The 19,384-nt window shown below is 38.4% G+C and overlaps 1 protein-coding gene across 1 annotated transcript; it reads left to right on the top strand.

The window, feature by feature from the left end:
* The first annotated feature begins 631 nt into the window (after positions 1–631).
* On the top strand, positions 632–1,924 carry LOC149623028 (uncharacterized protein F54H12.2-like). Its single transcript, XM_089853521.1, has 2 exons — positions 632–1,311; positions 1,471–1,924. The coding sequence occupies exons 1-2, from the start codon at positions 632–634 to the stop codon at positions 1,922–1,924; spliced, it is 1,134 nt and encodes a 377-aa protein (XP_089709647.1).
* Positions 1,925–19,384: the final 17,460 nt, after the last annotated feature.

Genomic DNA, 19,384 nt, shown 5'->3' with positions numbered 1-19,384 from the left:
TACGGATCGTTTCGGTTGATGCCAAGAAACCATACGGGTCTCAAATATTTCAAACCTTTACCAATCCTCATTACGTACCCGTTGGTAAAAATTACTTTGATATCATCGAAGTTAATATAAGGAATAGTTTGGGGGAACCGGCGCCATTTGAATACGGGAGCTTAACGGTTAAACTACACTTGCGATGCCTAAGCCCGACGTCTTAGAAAGGCGAGCGATATTACAATAATCAAGCGGGAACCGGAGGGTATTATATTGGAAATAACCCTAATTTGAAAGGTCACGGATTTGGGAGTTTTTTTTCCGGATTGGTAAGGTTTGTTAGGCCTTTGCTTACAAGCGGTGCCAAATTTCTCGGCAGAAAAGCTGTTAGTACAGGGACCAAAATTTTCAGTGACGTAGTATCGGGCAAGGATATTAAAGAGGCTGCTAAGAAAAGAGTAACGGAAACTTTAGATGATATTAGAACACAGCATGGGGGAGGGGGGAAACATCGCAGACGTAAAAAACCCTTGAAACGAAAACGGGCTCAAAGTAAAAAAGGTATAAAACGAGCGGCTACCAGGAAAATAAAGCCAGTTCGCCGTCGTATACCCTACAGGTCAAGACGACACGATATATTCTCCTAAACATGTTTCAAGCGACAATATCTGAGCTGGACTTTTTCGAATCTGTCCCGATTCAAACATCGGTAGAATCGGCCAAATATGTTTGCTATCGACCTATTTCGGTTTTGGATGGAGACTCTCAGATTGAATTTTACGTTCCTGGAAATGGTGAAGAATATATTGACGCCTCTCTAACTATGCTTTATGTTCGAGCTAAAATAGTACATACGGACGGTACCGATATCGATGACACAGATAACGTAGCGCCCTTCAACAATTTTTTACATTCGCTCTGGGATACGGTGGAAGTAACCGCCAATGATACGCCTATTTCATCTTCAACCGGAAACTACGCCTTCAAAGCCTATCTAGAAACTTTGCTAAACTATGGAGGAGACGCGAAAAAATCTCATTTAACTTCTTCTTTATGGCATAAAGATACGGCTGGGAAAATGGCTTCTGCAACTGAAAACCAGGGACATCTTGTTAGGAAAGAGTTAGCAAAGGGTTCGAAACAGATTGAAATGTACGGAGCCCTACACGCTGATATGTTTAACGTTTCAAAATTCATACCCAATGGCGTCAGCCTTAGAGTCAGGATGACCCGAAATAAACCAGGCTTTGTTTTGCTCGGAGCTCCTCCCCCCGGTGGCGTATGGTACAAACACGAAATACTCGAAGTAGGCTTATATATTCGTAAAGTGCGAGTAGCCCCTCGAGTAATGCTAGCTTTAGAATCGGCTTTGACTAAAGCCACGGCAAAATATCCATTCACTAGGACAGAAGTGAAAGTTTTTACCATTTCGGCAAATATTCAAAAAACTACTATAGATAACGTATATTTAGGGGTTTTACCAAACAGATTAACAGCGGGTTTAGTAACTCATAACTCGTATAACGGCAAATTGAGTTGGAACCCTTTCGACTTCCAAAACTTTAACGTGAATTATATTAATCCGATTATCGGCTCGGAACAAGTGCTAGCTAAGCCTTTGCGACCAAATTTCAAAAAGGGTCTTTACACTAGATCATATTATTCTCTGTTTACCGGATCTGGTACTCATTACAAAGACGATGGTAACGAAATATCTATGAAGGAGTATCCCAAAGGTTATACGCTTTACTGTTTTGATTTGACTCAAGATGGTACCGCGTCAGATATAAATCATTACAACCCTATACGACAAGGACAATTGCGACTTGAACTCGGGTTCGAAGAACCAGTACCCGAAACGCTGAGTTTGATCGTTTATTCAGAATTTCAAAGTTTAATGCACATAGATCATAATAGAACCGTCGTTGTAGATTCGCCATGAACGCTTCAACCATAAGAAGGGTTTTGAGATACACCCGCGGATTCATGGGCGTATACCCTCGCGATGTTCTACCCAAATATATCCTTCGATACCCGGCTTCCATTGTTATAAATCTAGATAATCACAAAGGAAACGGTAGTCATTGGATTTGTCTCTATATCGATGGGAATAAACAATGTTATTATTTTGATTCCTTGGGGTTGGGTCCCTTGACAGAAGATATTAAAACATTTATGAGAGAAAATTCTACGAAAATAAACTATAATAGGAGGGCTTTGCAGCCCCCCGACAGTTCCGCTTGCGGTATATACTGCGTTGTATACATTATGCACAGAACGAGGAGAAGAAGCACAAACATGTTTTTCAAGAAATTTAAGAGGGATCCGTGGATGAATGACGTCATCATTTCCAACCTCTATAAGAGAACCACGCCCTCCCACTGAATTCTCTTACCCAATCCCGACTCGGTATTAGACCGTGTTATGACGTCAGCCGTTGCAGCCTCTATAAGAGAAACACACACCCCGTGAATTCTCGTATCCAATCCCGACTCGGTTGGTGTTATGACGTCAACCAATCTCTATAAAAGAAGCCCTACGGTCGTTAGAGGATTCATATCTACTCCCGGCTCGGTTTTAAACAGTCATCCACAGACTCGCTGCTAGTTATTATTATGAAGTCCGCCGTTATTGAATTAGAATACCTGAACGGACGCACTCGTAGTGATGGCAGCACGGACATTATCGTGAAAGAAATGGCCATAACAACCATCGAGGCCAAGCCGGCTACCGTTTCCTGGACATTCGCGCCGCCGTACAATAAATCACACGTCTCGATTTCAAAACAACGGCAAAACCAGTGGGTTTCGCGTAATCTGCACCGATTGGACTGGAATGCCGGCCTAACCTCATACGCCAAACTCGACGATTGCCTCGCCGCCGGTCTACAGGGGGTCGACCTAATCTTTTCAAAGGGTGACGAAAAAGTCACCTTTCTCTCTGACCGTCTCAACAGAACGGTTCACGACTTGAACGACTTCAAGTGTCCGAAAGCCACGACCGCGGACATCATTTCTCTTCCCGTACGGTGCTTGTACCCTCACCCCGTCGGTGAGCACCGAACGGCTTGCGCCTTTGACAAGGCTTTAATTTACGCCTTATGGGCGCACTCTAACAAGGCCGAAATTAATATTTCGTGCAATCTAGATATCCTTAATGATATTTACATGTAAAAAAATGAATAAATGTATTTTTTCCTTTAAAAATGATTTTATTTTTTCAACATACACATATTACAGCTTGAAAACAGATTCTCTGAAGGGGGGAGAACATGTCTGGTCGTGTTATTTGCAGACGAGTGACGTAAACAACATTTGTAAAGGGGGGTGAGAGGTTCATAGCAGGGATGGCGAACGGGTCTGGGCACGAATTATCTTTAATCTTGGGGGGATCCATTTGGTTCGAATGTCGTAAACAACTTTGTATACAAAGAACGTCTGCGGGGCTGGCTGACAAGTCTGGGCATGATTGATAGGGGAGAGAGAGGGTGGGGGCAGTTCTAGTTATAGGTTTAGTTTGGTGGTATGGCGGGTGGGATGGGGGTCGGCTCTTGATATAGTTTGAGTTTAGTTAAAGTTTAGTTTTTGGTGCGGGGGGAGGGCGACCGGTCTGGGCATGAATTATTATTTTAGCCGCTAGGGGGGTGTTGTACATGTTGAATTATATAAGCAAACGGAAAAGAACGTTGGGTTTCATAACTAGTATGAACACCGAGGCGAAAAGACGTGAAAGTTTCCATCGCTGGAAGGGTACGTATACAAACCCCCGAGATCTAGCTAGAGACGGATTTTTTTATTTATATACGTATGGTCACGATACCGTAGAGTGTTATTTTTGACACGGTATATTAAACGATTGGAAAATTCGGGATTCTGAGCACGAAGAACACAAACGTCATTTTCCTAGTTGTCCCTTCATCCGCGGACTTCCAACAAACAACGTACCGATCGAAGACGACAAGGGTCACGCGTACCACCCACCGCCCGCTCTGATTATATGGAGTTTCGCATTCCAAAGTCTGTCATTCAAAAGGCAATTTTGGATACCTACGTCCAAGAAATTTTCAGCGACCCCAAGAACCGCGAGATGTTGAATACGACATGAATTCGGAAGAAGCCCGTTTAAAAACTTTCCAATCGTGGCCGTCGCTTTACGTTGATGCAGCCGAACTAGCGCGAGACGGGTTTTATTTAGGCCGTAGAGATACCTTCAGATGTTTCTTTTGCCATGGTACTCTTCAAGTATGGACAAACTCGGAATCGGTAAACGATAAACATAGACAATTGTACCCAGACTGTCCATACATTTTCGGGCAACAAACGCTAGTCCACACGGACCATACCTTCAGATGTTTCTTTTGCCACGGCACTCTTCAAGTATGGACAACCTCGGAATCGGTTCGCGATAAACATAGACAATTGTACCCAGACTGCCCCTTCATTCTTGGAAAACGGACGCTCAATGTGCCTATCGAAGTAGACGTTACTTCGGAAAAAGATGACTATATCTGTCTTATCAAGAAAAGACGAATTTAAAAGACTCTTACAATGGTGAAAAAAATGTTACTTTTTGCCCTTTTACCGTAATATATAAAATACCTTACGAGGATCGTTTTAACTATTATTATATCGATAAATTGCATTTTAATGAACGCATCCGTAATATTAATACTTTACTAGAAAAAATACTTTATGTAAAAAAAATAAAACATGGATAAAATATTTAACGCCTCTTGATTTATACATATCGCAAAAGTAAAAAAATGCCCCGCTTTAAAAAAAAAATTTTACCGGAATTAAAATTCCGTGTAAAATTAAAAAAACGTTGGGAGAGAAATTCCTAGGCTTGTACAGGCATTCCCCCGCTTTGCACGCGTAACGGGGGGAGGAAACCTAGAGATATATTCCTATAACATTTCAGTGCTATACTGAGAGAAAACGCGCGCCGCTATGCTTGTACACGCATTCCCCCGCTTTGCACATGTAACGGAGAAGAGGAAACCAAGAGAGAGGAAAAAAAAACTCTCCTTCACAGCGCTCTCGCGGCGCTCGCCGCTAGGCTTGTACATTCGCAAGCGTAAAAATAAAGAGATGGTCAAAGGGAAAGAGACGGTGAAAGTCAGGAGGGAACCAAGAGAGAGATAAAAAACTCTCCAGCCTTCACAGCGCTCTTGCGGGTATCGGGCTGGGTAAAGAGAAAGTGAAAGTCAGAATAAAAAAAGGGGACTTAGCGCAAAGAGATAGCATACACTCAAGGAGGTGAGGGGGAGACACACCAACCCCCCTCCGGGGATGGAGGCATGGGGGCAAAAATTCGTCCCCCCCCTTCGCGGGTATAAACCATGGGGGAAAAGAATTCATCCCCCCCTGCGCTGCCCGCGGGTATCGAGGCTTACTATTCTCTATTATTTCTACACAACCACAATGTTGGTTTATAAACAGCAATGGATTTGGAATTATCCAAAGCTAAACCAAATTCTTATGATGTGTCAGTCCAGTTTGACACTTTAGTAATGAAATCTGATATAAGCGCGGGAACTGAAAACTGCGTGTATAGCGATATCAGATTTCAAACTGAATCACTCGGTTCTGAAGTAAATACGGTTGAAACTCAAACAGAAGAGTATGCATTTCACCGATTTCATCTTTAAGTTTTCCGTCTTTATCAATTACGAAAAAGTCATCCTTATCGTAGATTTCTAAAATGTTTGCTGCATTCAAATCTGACATTCTGACACACTGTGCCGATTCTCGACTACCTAAATGACTAGATTAGTTTAGGCCTTGGCGTTAAACTATAGCAGACGACATGAAAATAAGGGAATAAGTGAACTATATTTTCCAGCCAATTTACGCATGTACCTTGTGTAAAACTACGCGAAAGTAACTCTCCGCCGCGGCATAAGACCAACTCTTCCCGTCGCTCTGTAAGGGGGACAAAAATCTTGAATCGACTGTGGGGGAACTCAATTTCTCAATAACTTTCTTGTTATCTATGGGCCTTTGGTTCTAGTTCCATGTTGTATTGCATACGCAGCATTGGCTGTATCAAGTTGCTGTTCCTTTAGTTACCGTCTGCCATATTCCGCAATAAGGATCTCCGCTATCGGTCCAGGGAGAAAGTCTTCATCACTTCGTTGGTAAATTTGTTGTACCAGGGCATCATAGGAAGACGGTAATGTGCCAATCATTTGATAAGCAACGTCTTTATCTGCCAGTGTGTTTCCAGCCTCTCGTAATGATGCTTGTAATTGGTTAATTCGTCCCAGAAAATCCGGTACTGGCTCTCCTTGGTAGGTCACCGCGTAAAATTCAGTTAACAAACCTCCAATGCGTGCGCGTGACTTGGGCTCGTATATCTTGCTTAGTCTATCCCATAATTCGTGTGAGATCCTGATTCTCGCTACGTTGTCTCTTACGCTTTGACTAATTCCGAGAGCAATAGTCGAGAAGGCCTTTGATTCTCTTTGTTGAAACAGGTTCCTCGCTCTACTCGTTGTTGCTTCTTCTGTTGGTGCAACCTCCACTTTCGTAACTATCTCCCTAAGTCCTTTGTTCATCAGCAGTAATTCCATATAGTACTTTCATGTACGATAGTTCGTAGATGTCAACTTCGGAAAGACGTGTAGTGGCGTGTTTGCTTCTTCGTCGGAATCCGCCATCCTAGGCCCGCCCGGTTAAGCCTCGGTCACTCAGTTCAAAGTCTTTATCATGTTGAACACCACCACTTTACCGAACCACGCTCTGCTACCATTTGTTGTGTGGTTGTGTATTTCAAATAACAAAAAGACTTCAGATTAAGTTCAAAGAGTTAGTTTAATTAATTTAAGTTCATACTATAACCGATCACAATACTATGAGCCGGTGGCGGCGGGAGGAGTGGAAGAAGAAGTGAAATATTACAATGCAGTACATGTACAAAATAGGTCGGTTTTGCGATTGTTGCGCCACCACACCAAAACTGATTTTAACTTATGTCAAAGCCTTACTAATTTATAAAAAATAAATTCACATTCCCCTTAAATATTTTGATGTTGTTCTATCGTAGGTTAAAATTTTCTTTTCATATTCTATTTGGTTAGCCGGACATTTAGATTTACACAATAATCTAAGTCACCATTTATTTTTTACATATATAGAAAGATAAATTTGGCAAAGAGTTTTCTGAGACTCCGTGAATGACATGAATATTGTCAAAACTTCCACAGTTGTCCTTTTAGTGGTTTAACCTTTTTTTTAACTTGAAATGAATCAAATTGAAGGAATTCAATCAATTATGTCAAATTCAATTCGCATACCTTGGGGGATTCGACATAACCATCTTTCGTTCCGCTCTCGAACGACTTATCTATTACACTTCTCTATCACTGAAGTTTTTTGGATGATATTGCAATTTAACTATGATGGCGAATAATTATCTGAGGATTTTGTATAGAGACTGGGCGATTTTTCTCGGCTGGGGAAAACTACCGTGGACTATTTTTAAATATTGGGAATTTTATACTATTTCAATAATGGGAGATTATCCTTGGGGCTCTTTGTCTTGGGGGTATTTAGTCCGCATGCCCATGTTAATCGATAAAAAACAAAAAGATATTTTTTAGTTCTGTATTGAACAGATAACTTTATAAATCCTACGGTCTACAACCAACCTTTGATTTCACTAAAAATGTAAGGCATAAATGATTGTCTAATTTCAATGTTGGTGGAATAATGAAATTTCCAGAAGAGCTTCAAAGACTTTTTACTGAAAAGGCAATTAAGAATTTAACCCAAAATACAACCTTCGTGCATTATAGAATTTTTGCTAAATGTTCGATACCAATATCCTCCAAAATTTTCAATCACAACATGCTAATTACTATAAGAAAATCAATCACTAAACACTACCCAGCACACAAAATCCAAACATGTTTGCTTTATTAAATGCCATCAAAAACCTTTATTCCAAAGTTGGTACCCAATCTTCTTTTCAAAATCGAGAGCCTACTGGCAATTAGCTTATTATTTGGTACATTTGGCCGTTGTGGACCCATCTCTACTTATGAAACAGAGCGTAAAGAAATCCTAATCTATAGAATCATGCTTATCAAAGTTTGGCACAAGGTTATATGAGATACTAAATTCAGCTAATGAGACCTTTTGCTTGCATGTATTGAATCGATAACTACTTCAGTTGTCTTCGGCCGACATTACCTTGCTTCTAGGATAATTATTTTTAATTTTAAGAAAAGAATAATGTTTGTGAAAAAGGTCATACACGAATGATTTCAAAGATACCTCCAATTTAGTATCTTAATTCTTATTAAGTTATTAAAGTATTGCTTTCGTTGTACTTGGGCTTTGGTGTAACGTTTAGAAGGTTCAAGACTCAGTTAAACCCTTAAGAAGTACGTTAAGCCTTGCAATCGTACATTATCCTTAGACCTGTTGGTGTAAACGCTTCTGTATTGTACATGAGTCACGTAAGCTCTAATTTAATAAGATAAATCGTACTTTCTCAGTGAAACCTTACCAGTTACTTATGATAGAAAATTTCTTGATGGTCCTTTAAGAACTTCGTCTTTTCATCTTGAGCATTGAAGTAAGATAAGCCTTGCATTCGTACGTTTTGAGTATTTCGTTTTGTTAAACTTTGGCAACTTTTCTGACGTTTTTGTTGTATATGTAAAGCATTTATTTTGTTCGTTTTTGAAGGCCTGATGTTGTTGGCCATTCCAATATGAACATCGTTAGCTCTTTGTTACGTTGTATGTTAAATTGATAAGGTAAGTAAGTGATTCTCATTTAACATACTATACGATAGGCTTAATGAAATACAGATAAATTCAGAATATTTTTGTCGATTTTATTTCATTACTTGTGTTAAAGATAGTTATTGTGGTAATTCTGAAAAATGAATGATTATAAATAAATAATTCTTAAGTGTTTACTTCCCATAACTAAGCCTTATCATTTTTAAAAGAGTAGCATGTCTCTTCGTGAAAATACTTGAGGGTGTGGTCCTCAAAGTGGTTTAACCAACCCAAGATATTTTAGATAAACAAAAAATTTTTAACGTTGAACTCTATTGAAAATCACAACCAAACGTCGTTCTTCAGCCAAAACTTTTACGGATGTGAGAGTATCCGAAACACGCCTGACATCTTTCACCGTGTTCGAGAATCCTTTACAAGACGTGCCCAAGTTTGCATAAACGTTAATGGTGAACACTTTGACCAATTCTTGTAAACTGAATTTCAAGCTCTCTGTACAAGCTGTGTTAATAAGAATTAAATGTACCTGTGGTAATAAACATTAAAAGTACATGTGTTAATAACAATTAAAAGTACCTGTGTTAATGAAATGTAAACATGTTTCTTAGCGACAGCACACTTCTACACACAATCGCCCCCTACTGTTTCCAAACTGTTAGTCTCTCATTTCTTTCGGTTTTCTTATGCAATTGAGCGGTTTATCGAAAACAAGATGAGCAAGCCATAATACATGTTTCACAATTTTGTTCATTTTGGGGCTATTTTTCAAAGCTCATAACTCTGAAATGGCGTAATTTTGGTATATGGTTCTTTGGAAGTTTTCACTCGGATTGACTCTAAGAACACGCTACCTAAATTTGGCCAGACCTTTCAAAAACACCCTGTATTTTACAATGTACGAAACGTTTCGCAATCAGTATTGAAAACGCTAAGTGCTAATTTTAGGTCGAACTTGTTTAGCCTAATATAAAACATCTCACTGAACATAGCAAAAATGATGATTCCGCAAGTGAACCATTAGTTAAAATAAAGATTAATTACAACTTCCGTTCCACTTATATAGGAAATACTTAATATTTGAGCGCCACTCATTGGTAGTCTCACAAATATGCTATTGAGTTACACTTACAACCCCAGAGGTTTAATTTGTTAATGCCACTTATCATTTGAACTTAACAGTAATATCGTGTTGCATATCCCAATTTAGTTTAATTCGTTGCTGTCTGCTCTACATTGAAACAGTTCAACGTATTGTAACAGCCACTTCTTAACGTAATGATATGTAACATAGTGTAATGTAGAGTAATGTATATATTATCATTTTATTAATGTGCTTGAAACCTTTGTATGAAAACTAATTGTAATTGAATTTTGTATTTAACGTCTAATCTTTCCCCGTTTCTATGTTGTTACTCACCTTGATAATATAGAGTTTTCCGCGAACCACAACTACCTAATCTTATGGAAGGCATAATTATTACATTACCTGAATGGTACCCAGAGATGTCTTTGTCAGACTGTCAGTGGTTTTTGTTTCTCCGTTTATTTCTCGAGCTAGGACAATGATGGCCATACAGCTCCTAATGATAATGGAATGAATTGACAACAAAATTAAAATTAACCAGTACAAACTAAAACAAGAGATAAAGAGTTATATAAGTGGGCCGCGTTGAGAAATGAAGGTTATGACTGGGGGTCGAAATGCAAACGTGCAATTTCAATTTACTTCTTAATTGAGTGGCTTAGCGAAGTTTTTTGTCTTGTGAAACAGCCCCCCCCGTAAAACTGGTGGGGGGAGGGCAAATAAAACGCAGCCATTGACAACCTTTGAGTCGAGGGTTGCGTCTTTGATTCCGATGGAATGTCGATGGAAGGCTTTCCGAATGCCTTCGATTTCGGTGCATCTAAGTTTGGGGTATCTGTCCCTAAAATGTAAATACTTATTTTGTCATCATATAACAAACCATTACGGATATGGGTCAAATTCTGTAGCGTTTTTAGTGAGTTATCATGTAACAATGTATGTTAATATTGAAAAACTCTGGGTTCTTATCAAACCTTGAATAAAAAGCGGTGTTGTGTCGCGATTACGTTCGTTCTTCTAAAAACAACAAGATTGTCAAAGTTAACGTTTATAGTTTTTCATTTTCAAGAGTGGTAGCTTAACAAAAGGGTTAAGTGATCGCTGTCGTGGTAGTAAAATTTCAAATGTTTTCATCAGCACGAGCGGAAACGCGAGCCATCCACCACTTACTGTTCATGGCTTGAGGGCACCCAAAACTAATTGCCTATTTCAAAAATATATATTTTAAATCTAATCAGATACGCCCACCTAGACCTTAAATTTGCGGGAGCCATTCTTGAGAATTTTTCTTTGCTTGTGGGTTGTCAATTTATCTACCAGTTAATATTTGTGTTTGGAAGTTGGATATTAAGTCAAATTAAGTGGTTGTAAAGAGCCAGCAAGTTTTTGCCGCTTCTTTTTGTGAGTATTTGATTTTTGTATGTAAAATGGAGGAAGATAATGTTGAGAGTAAGGATGAAATGCGGAAGCGCAAAGCGCGGGAAAGGATGAGGGCAAAAAGGTCGACGTTTTCATTGGATACTTAAGTTTATATAATCTTCTCGACACGGAGAGGTAATATTTTGGTTTTCCCAACTTGTTTCTTACTGTTTCAGATCCAGGAGCAAGCTGCTTAGACAGCGGTCCTTCTTTTTTCAGTAAAGATCTGGAAGCAAGTGACATAGCTTGGCGTTTTCCAGATTTTGGTAAGGTGAAAAGTTGATAATGTCTCATAATGTATTTACCATGTCATTTACATTTTTTCCTTAGGAATCAGACCCAGGAGCATGCTGCTCAAACAGTGTTCCTCCTCTTCTTGATGAAGATAGTCTCACCGCCTGCCACTTGTAAGTGCGGACTAAACATGGTTTAACAGTCGTTTTAAAAAGGTAGAAGTAAATACAAAATATTCTCATTCTTTTATTTGAATTGGTGTATTGAAGTCTAACTTTCAAATTTTCAGTTAAGAGGGTTGATTGCAGATGCTTAGTCTGATTTCCAATCAGACTTTCTACATTATCTCTGCCGTTACCTTTTCATTCTTTACTTCAGTTTTTTCTATATTACACCCTTTCTTGCTATTGTTTCTGTGTGCACGGCTTTCCTTTGTGTCGGATTGATAACACGTGTAAACTTTCTTATAGCTGAGCCACAGCCTAAGCAAAGCAGGAAAAGAGCATTACCATTTAAAGGGTGGGTGAAGGGGAAAATCAAGTGATTTTTTATCGATTCTAATACTAAAATTAATACCTGTTTGCATAGTAAAAAGTTCAGGCAATATCTCTAAAGTCTTTAAAAAACAAAATAAATGCCGATTTTCAAATTTTTTGGAATAATTTTACCTAACCTCCGACGACCAATCACAAGGCGCCCTCTATCGGACGCACTCAACAGGTCGAAAAGTTCACGCGAGTCGCGCCTTTTCCGTATCGTCTGTGATCTGTCTGCCTCTGTTGAGTGTTGACAAGTTCGTAATAAACGAGTTGTTTAGTTTTATACTTTTGACTGCGTTTTACATAAAAAATATCTAATTGTCTAATTTCTGGTAAGTTTTTACGTCCGTGAACGCCATTTATTCTAAATTATCTGATAATAATCACATAGTCGTCGAATTTTTCACGAAAAAATGGTAACGAATTCTCCAGTGGCCAAGGCTGAGTGTAAATATGCCTGCTTTTTGCTAACAACACTTGCATCCTTTATAGTTTATGCTGCTAAAATTATGGGGGAAATATTTGCAATGTGTAGGCAACACATCAGGGAAATATTTTGGAAAATATATCGGCTAATCTTTCTAAAGAACCCATAATACGGATATAATAATCTAGAAAGGCAAAAGGAACAATATTTTCAATGTTATGCAATGGGGGTTTTGGAGGCGTTAAATTGGTGTCTTATGATCTTATCCCCCATGAAGTCTTGAACATAATTTAGGGTATGGAACCACTAACTGAAGATTTGGGTGTCCTACCATATGCTTTTGAGCCGTTATTGATTGACCACCCAGAGTTTTTGGTTAATAGCGATGATGATAGTGAAAACGATGAAAATGACCAAAATATTGATCTTGGTAATGCACAGCAACGTGTGGGCAACACAAACTGGTTAGTTGTACGTTAGTTTCACTTCATGGATTTGAAAATTCATTTGTTTCATTTTAGGTTTATTTGGAACCATTGTATCCCAATGGATACAGTACATGAAAGTTTGTGTTGTCGGAAAATGGTCAAGGTGACAGAGTTAACACTGGATTTGGAATGCGTAGTTGATTAGAGAAAATTTAAAGTGAATTGTTTAGATTTAGATGTGGTTGGGCCAGCCTACTACGCGTATGTAGACGACACTAGTGACGAAAATGAGAATAAAATTCAGCTTTCTAATAAGATAGGCAGGCCACTGCGAGGATTTTGTTGTTTCAAACGACTCGAAAACTAAGCCTGATGACGATTTTATTTTTAGGCGTTATAGCTATGTTGCTTATCGGCAGTTTGTCAGGATTGTTTTTAAGCGCTTAGGCCGCAAGCGACGCACCCCTATCCCTAGCTGTGCCATTGCAAAAATTCGGGAAACATGGCCCTTAGAAGATTTTTGTGGGTTCAAATATCCTAGGATGAACAATTAAAACTTTTCTTTCATTTTGTTTTTAAATAAAGCATTTTATGTTTTAATAATAATTCGGAAAAAAATAAGTAAATCATTATTTTTGAAATCTTGTTCTGAATTTTGCAACTAAGTCAGCTTTGCAGACATCCTTCTTATACAAAGATGACATAGTTGCTACAACTGAAGGAGAACTGACCAAATGACTTGCCACTTGCACGGTAACAGCTTGTTCATAAGCCATATCCATTAATTTTTGGGCATATTCTGCAAGTGCAATAGCTTCGTATACACACTGACAACTTGAGAAACACAGAAGTTCAATTTACCAAAGGTGCTTTCCTCTAAGACTTTTTTCACCGTAAGAGCACCAGCTTTAGCTTTCGGAGAGCTTATGCAATAACGTTCGTCTCCTTCAGCTGTTACAGCTTGTTTTTTTGCCCATTTTCGTTGTAATGAAGCGCAGCAAGACATACCCTGTTTTTCAAAATTATCTTCACATTTATATATACTTGGCACCTAAAAATAATTGGGAGAAGACAAACCTTGACCACATGGAATCTTTTGTAAAATGATACATTTTAGGGCAGAAACAATTCAGCACAGAGTGAAATACTTCCACCGAGTATGTCAGATATTTGCTGGAAAGCTGATAAATAGCTGCAAGTGTGTATGGAGAATTTATGACTTTGCTGAGCCCGTCAAATAATTTAGTTCCTAAATAAGGAAAAGAAAAACATTTAGGATTGTCAACATGATGCTTGTATTGGAACTTCTCACCTGTTGAAAGCCATACTCTTGTATCTTGCTCTACAATTAGCCCATGCAAACATTTTGGGTATTCTTCGCCATGGCCTTCGTGAACTTTAGTAATGTGGTTAAGTAGAGAAGTCCACTTAGCCTTTCTTTCTTCTTTGGTCGTCGATGTTGCCCAACCCAATAAACATGATCACTAATTGCAGGTATCCTCCAATTTATGGCATTGTATTTTTTCACTTTCCCAATTGCAACTAATTTCTTCTTTACGTCTAAACATAAACCAAATTGTTATTCTCTAAATATAAAGCGTTGCTACACTTCTTTCCCAAATCAATTCTTTAATAACAAAACTCGCAGGTTTTTAAGTTTTGCATTAACTCTTACTTTTGACACAGTGCCAGTTGTCAAATTCATGCACAATTTTGGGGTGCATCTTCCTCAAAAAAGCAATTACTCCCTGATTACGGTCGGAGACAATTTTGGCAACGCCAATGATAATGTTAAAGAAAAATTCCAAGCCTCTTTTCAAACGCTCGAGTTCCATCTGGTTCGAAGCAGTTACGTCAGTTGACTGAAATACCAGAGATTGTAATTGAATAAAAATTCAATAAAAGTAACCAGGTATTTTAGTACTTGAACGAGTTCAATATGAACTATTTTGTTGGTTTCTGCATCCATGAACGTATATGTCCCATACTTATTAGAAAAACCAGGGCTATCAGCACGCCCATCACCACACAAGGTGTATTTCTTCGAAGGATCTGATTGGAGCATTTTTTTCTTGTTCGCTGACCCACAGCTTTGATACAATTTATTTTAAATGAGCTCTGACTTTCTGCGAATATCCAAGCAATACCTTTTCAATTATATGATGAAACATCCGTTGATAAACAAAATACATTCTGGATGAGAAAACTCTAATATTTAAAATTTTAAAAACTCGCAGAAACTTGGAAGGTATTTCGCTGGAAAAATACATAGATGCTGCCAGAAGGTAATTTCCCCAAGCAGTTAATCCGAATCTTGGTTGGCTTTCCCAATTGTCTACATGACCAGCTAAGCATTCAGATGTGATTGTCAAGCATGAACCAATTGCGAGAGGAAAACCAGATATTTATCCTCTAAATGGGGCTTGTTCTCAGGAATAGTCCCCTCTTCATATCTAATCCAATAATAGCATAGAATTAAAATAAACAGTCCATCCCCCCCGAATCATCGAATGTAAAGCTAGTATGAACTATGAACTAACTCGTCTTCTGAATCTATATCTTCACTTTCTTGAGTGCCACAAAATCTAGGACCGTATGATGAACTTGAATCTATCCCCAAAGCTTCAGTAGATGATGAAGAACCTATAGACTCTGGCACGGGTTCCTCAATATCGCAATAATCCTCATCATCAGAGGAAACAGGATTTAAAACACAATCTTGTTCAGCAGAAGACTTCTGACGTTGTGTCTTGGATTTGATCTGACTTTTGGTTTTGTTTTTCAACTAATAGGTCATGGAAAGTTTCAGCAATTGTGAGTATTACCATAACTAATATCAGAAAAAAATTTGGCTTTTCATAATTACCTGTGAAATTTTTGAGGAAGCGTCTGTTGTTTTTTTAATCCCAGACGTTCCAACATTTGCATCAGTTTCTCGATTAATATCCATATTAGTAAGATTTTGTACTTTTAGAGCTGATATGGGTCCCCAAACACTTGGAACTGCATTTCTTTTCAAAGTTTTTCGAACTTCACTTGAACCAAACGAACTTGGAGTGAAATGCCTTGAGCACACTGTTAATTTATTCCTGGGAACCCAGTCTTCACTTTTATTCAGTGCATTACACCTCAATTGTCGTATATCAGGATTTTTTGGAACACTATGAAAATTAATGCCATTCCCTTGAGTGTCTTCCGCTGTATTGGGACAACCGAGTACTGCGCAATGTTCCCCTGGCCTTCTGATATATTGAGCGATAAACCTAGGCTTTTGGAGAATTATCGTCACTTCGAGAATTCGTTAGCATTTTTTCGTGAAATATTCGACGATTATGTGATTATTATCAGATAATTAAGAATAAATGGCGCTCACGGACGTAAAACCTTACCAGAAATTACTCAATTAGATATTTTTTTATGTAAAACGCAGTCAAAAGTATAAAACTAAACAACTCGTTTACTACGAACTTGTCAACACTCAACAGAGGCAGACATATCACAGACGATACGGAAAAGGCGCGACTCGCGTGAACTTTTCGACCTGTTGAATGCGTCCGATAGAGGGCGCCTTGTGATTGGTCGTGGGAGGTTAGGTAAAATTTTTCAGAAAAAGGCGAAAATCGGCATTTATTTGGTTTTTTAAAAACTTTAGAGATATTGCCTGAACTTTTTACTATGCAAACAGGTATTAATTTTAGTAATAGAATCGATAAAAAATCACTTGATTTTCCTCTTCACCCACCCTTTAAGGATAGGCTTGTACTTGCCGCAAATGAATGTTTGGAGGAAGAGCAGAAAATAGAGGAGGCTTTAGCCTTGTTCGCGTTCGCTTTACAAGCAATTCCCGACTATGACACGGCTAGCTAGAAAATGAGAGACTTAGGCTGGAGAATGAAAGGTTTAGGCTCGATACCGAAAGGATTCGAGCAAATAACATGGCTGAAGCGTAAAGACGGCCGACAAAGGGCGGGTTCCTGAATCAAGAGTATTTTTACGGCATGCTCAAGCGAAGCATTTAACGTTTCTATAAATTTGCCATGAACGTTTTTCGTGGCGTTATTTTATCAGCTTATGTTCAAGTAGACGTGAACTCCTTTTATTCTTAAATATTGTATTCTTCAATATCAATTAATAGTACCCATCTTTGGTATATCATGAACTTCTTTCCCCTCATTTTAATCCATAGTTTATTTATCATTCACTCTCTCACATTATCATTGTAAACTAGCTGTTGCCCGCGGCGTCGCTCGCGTGTAATAAGAACTTCCATCAAAATGTGATAAAGAATGGGTAGATTTTACTGATGACTAATACTTTTGTAGCACCCTAGGAGCAATGGCACTCGGCCTTGCCTGTCAGCCCATCGGGACATTTTTATTACTTTTCACGCGGACATTATTCCATAAAAAAGGGTTTTTTTATATTCTGGCCGCCATTTAAAAAGATGGCAACAAAAAGAACCAGAAAGAACATTCAGCCCGTCTATAGGTTAAAGGAAACCTGTACTAAATATTTGCGAAATCTGTTCAAACGCGCCGACTTTGCTGCATAGAGAAGAGTTTTTACATTTCTGGGCGCCATTTATTATTATGGCGGCGCATTGGAAAAATCTTTCTTAGTACGCGCCTACTACTTATGAGTAACGTTCCTGTAAATTTTCAGTCTTGTAGGACAAGCGCTTTGGGCTGGGCGTTGATTATCAGTCAGTCAGGATTTATATGGATAGATTACTAAATTATTATTATCTACATGCTCAGTTTGGCGTGTACCAATTTTGGTGTCTTGTCAAATTGTGAGGTAGGATATAGTCTACTTAGCCTTCATGTAGCACCACCACTGCCAGTGCTTTCACAAATTTATTGTAATTTTAAACGGTTTTAGCTTTTAATAAGAGTATATATTGTTATTAAATGGGTGGTTTACAATGAAGGCGCTAAATGCAGATACAACTAAAACCTGGTTTTTGTTGCACTTGATGTATGCCCACATCGATGTTAACATATTTCCTTCCTGGCTTAGGCACAGGATAAAAGCGTACATCCTTTCTGTATCTCGAATTAATCCTACATTTATAAAAACAACAATACTTCACCATATTACTCGCATTGAGCCTAAGCCGCACTCGCGTGCCGAAGCCAAAGATACGCGGCCAGTTAAGAAATTTGTTACAATATTTTTATATTATTATTAAATTGGTATTTCCATGGTACTTGTGACTGGCTTCAACCAATTTGAAGACTTCACCGCGGTCCAAGGTCTGTAAATGCGCAAAAAAATTGCACTATTAGGTTGGCTCGTACAGACCCCAAAAAATCTCGGTTTTTCGGAGCTAGGCGCGAGAGGTAGAAATATCTCAAACATTCGAAACAAGGCGACGCGTACCGCTTGTGATGAAAGTGGGGAGAGAGAAATCTTTCGCTAAACGGTTAACGGTTCCTGGCCGATACTTTTGGGCGCGAAACGGCAAATATCCTCCGGGAGATCTAGAGTCCGAGGCTCCGACAACATACTTCGGGAGTCGGGTGAGTGAGTCACGGCCCTGGTCGGTAAAAGTTGTTCCGGGTAAATATACACGAGAATCTCAAGTAAATAATATAATAGTTATTTAAGACTACCATTAATATTATTTTTGGCTTTGAAGCTAACGGCCAGCGATTTTGTTTTGACTATAATTTGTCACGTATTAAAATATCCGGTAAGTCTCGGCTTCAGCTTTGGCACAGGTCGATTCAGCTTGTCAAGTTTCACGAGAAAGAATAATTATAATCTTAATAATAATCAATTATAATTATTATAATCAATAGTTTGCACTAATTAATATACTAGAATAGTTATTGTTATTTTGTACCATGTGCAGGCACCTGAAATAAAACTTGTCTGTGAAATAAATGGATTTTATGAAATTTACTGTGCCTATATTTATGTTTATTTTTACTCTTATAAACACATTAACCGATCAACTAAAATTCATAATTAAACAAGTTGGGAAAACCAAAATATTACCTCTCCGAGTCAAGAGGTCTACTACTACAAACTTATTTTCCTAGATATGGAATTATTTCACTTTTTTGAAGTTTATTTACGAAATATTGAAGCAGTATTCCAAACATAGCGAATGTACAGTAAAGCAGACGACATTTCACATCCAATAAGGATAAATCTTGGACACATGGAAATCAGTCAATGGGGAAAAGAACAGAAAATGAAGTTTACGCTTCAGCTGTTTACCCTATATTCTGATAGCTACATTCACAATTGGTTTGCAGTGTAAACACTATCGTCTCGTCTCACCTCAACAATATGCTTAGTTTGCCAACATGAATTTTAACGTTAAATAACACCAAAGCTAAATTAGCTAGACGCAATAATAGTCAATGCGCACCATAAAGAGAATAAAAAGCCTGTAGCTACTACCCGTTTACCATTAGCCCTTTTACTATTTTAATTGCCACCACGATCTTTTCTTCTATTATAAAATCTTAACCTGATAATTTAAGAGTGTATTTAACTTTCGGT

This window comes from Phalangium opilio, unplaced genomic scaffold, assembly GCF_054372755.1.
Source record: "Phalangium opilio isolate 3A_F unplaced genomic scaffold, DU_Popi_V2 ptg000118l_1, whole genome shotgun sequence".
NCBI lineage: Eukaryota > Metazoa > Arthropoda > Arachnida > Opiliones > Phalangiidae > Phalangium > Phalangium opilio.
The sequence above is the reverse complement of the archived record's forward strand: the minus strand, read 5'-3'. Positions and strand labels throughout refer to the sequence as shown.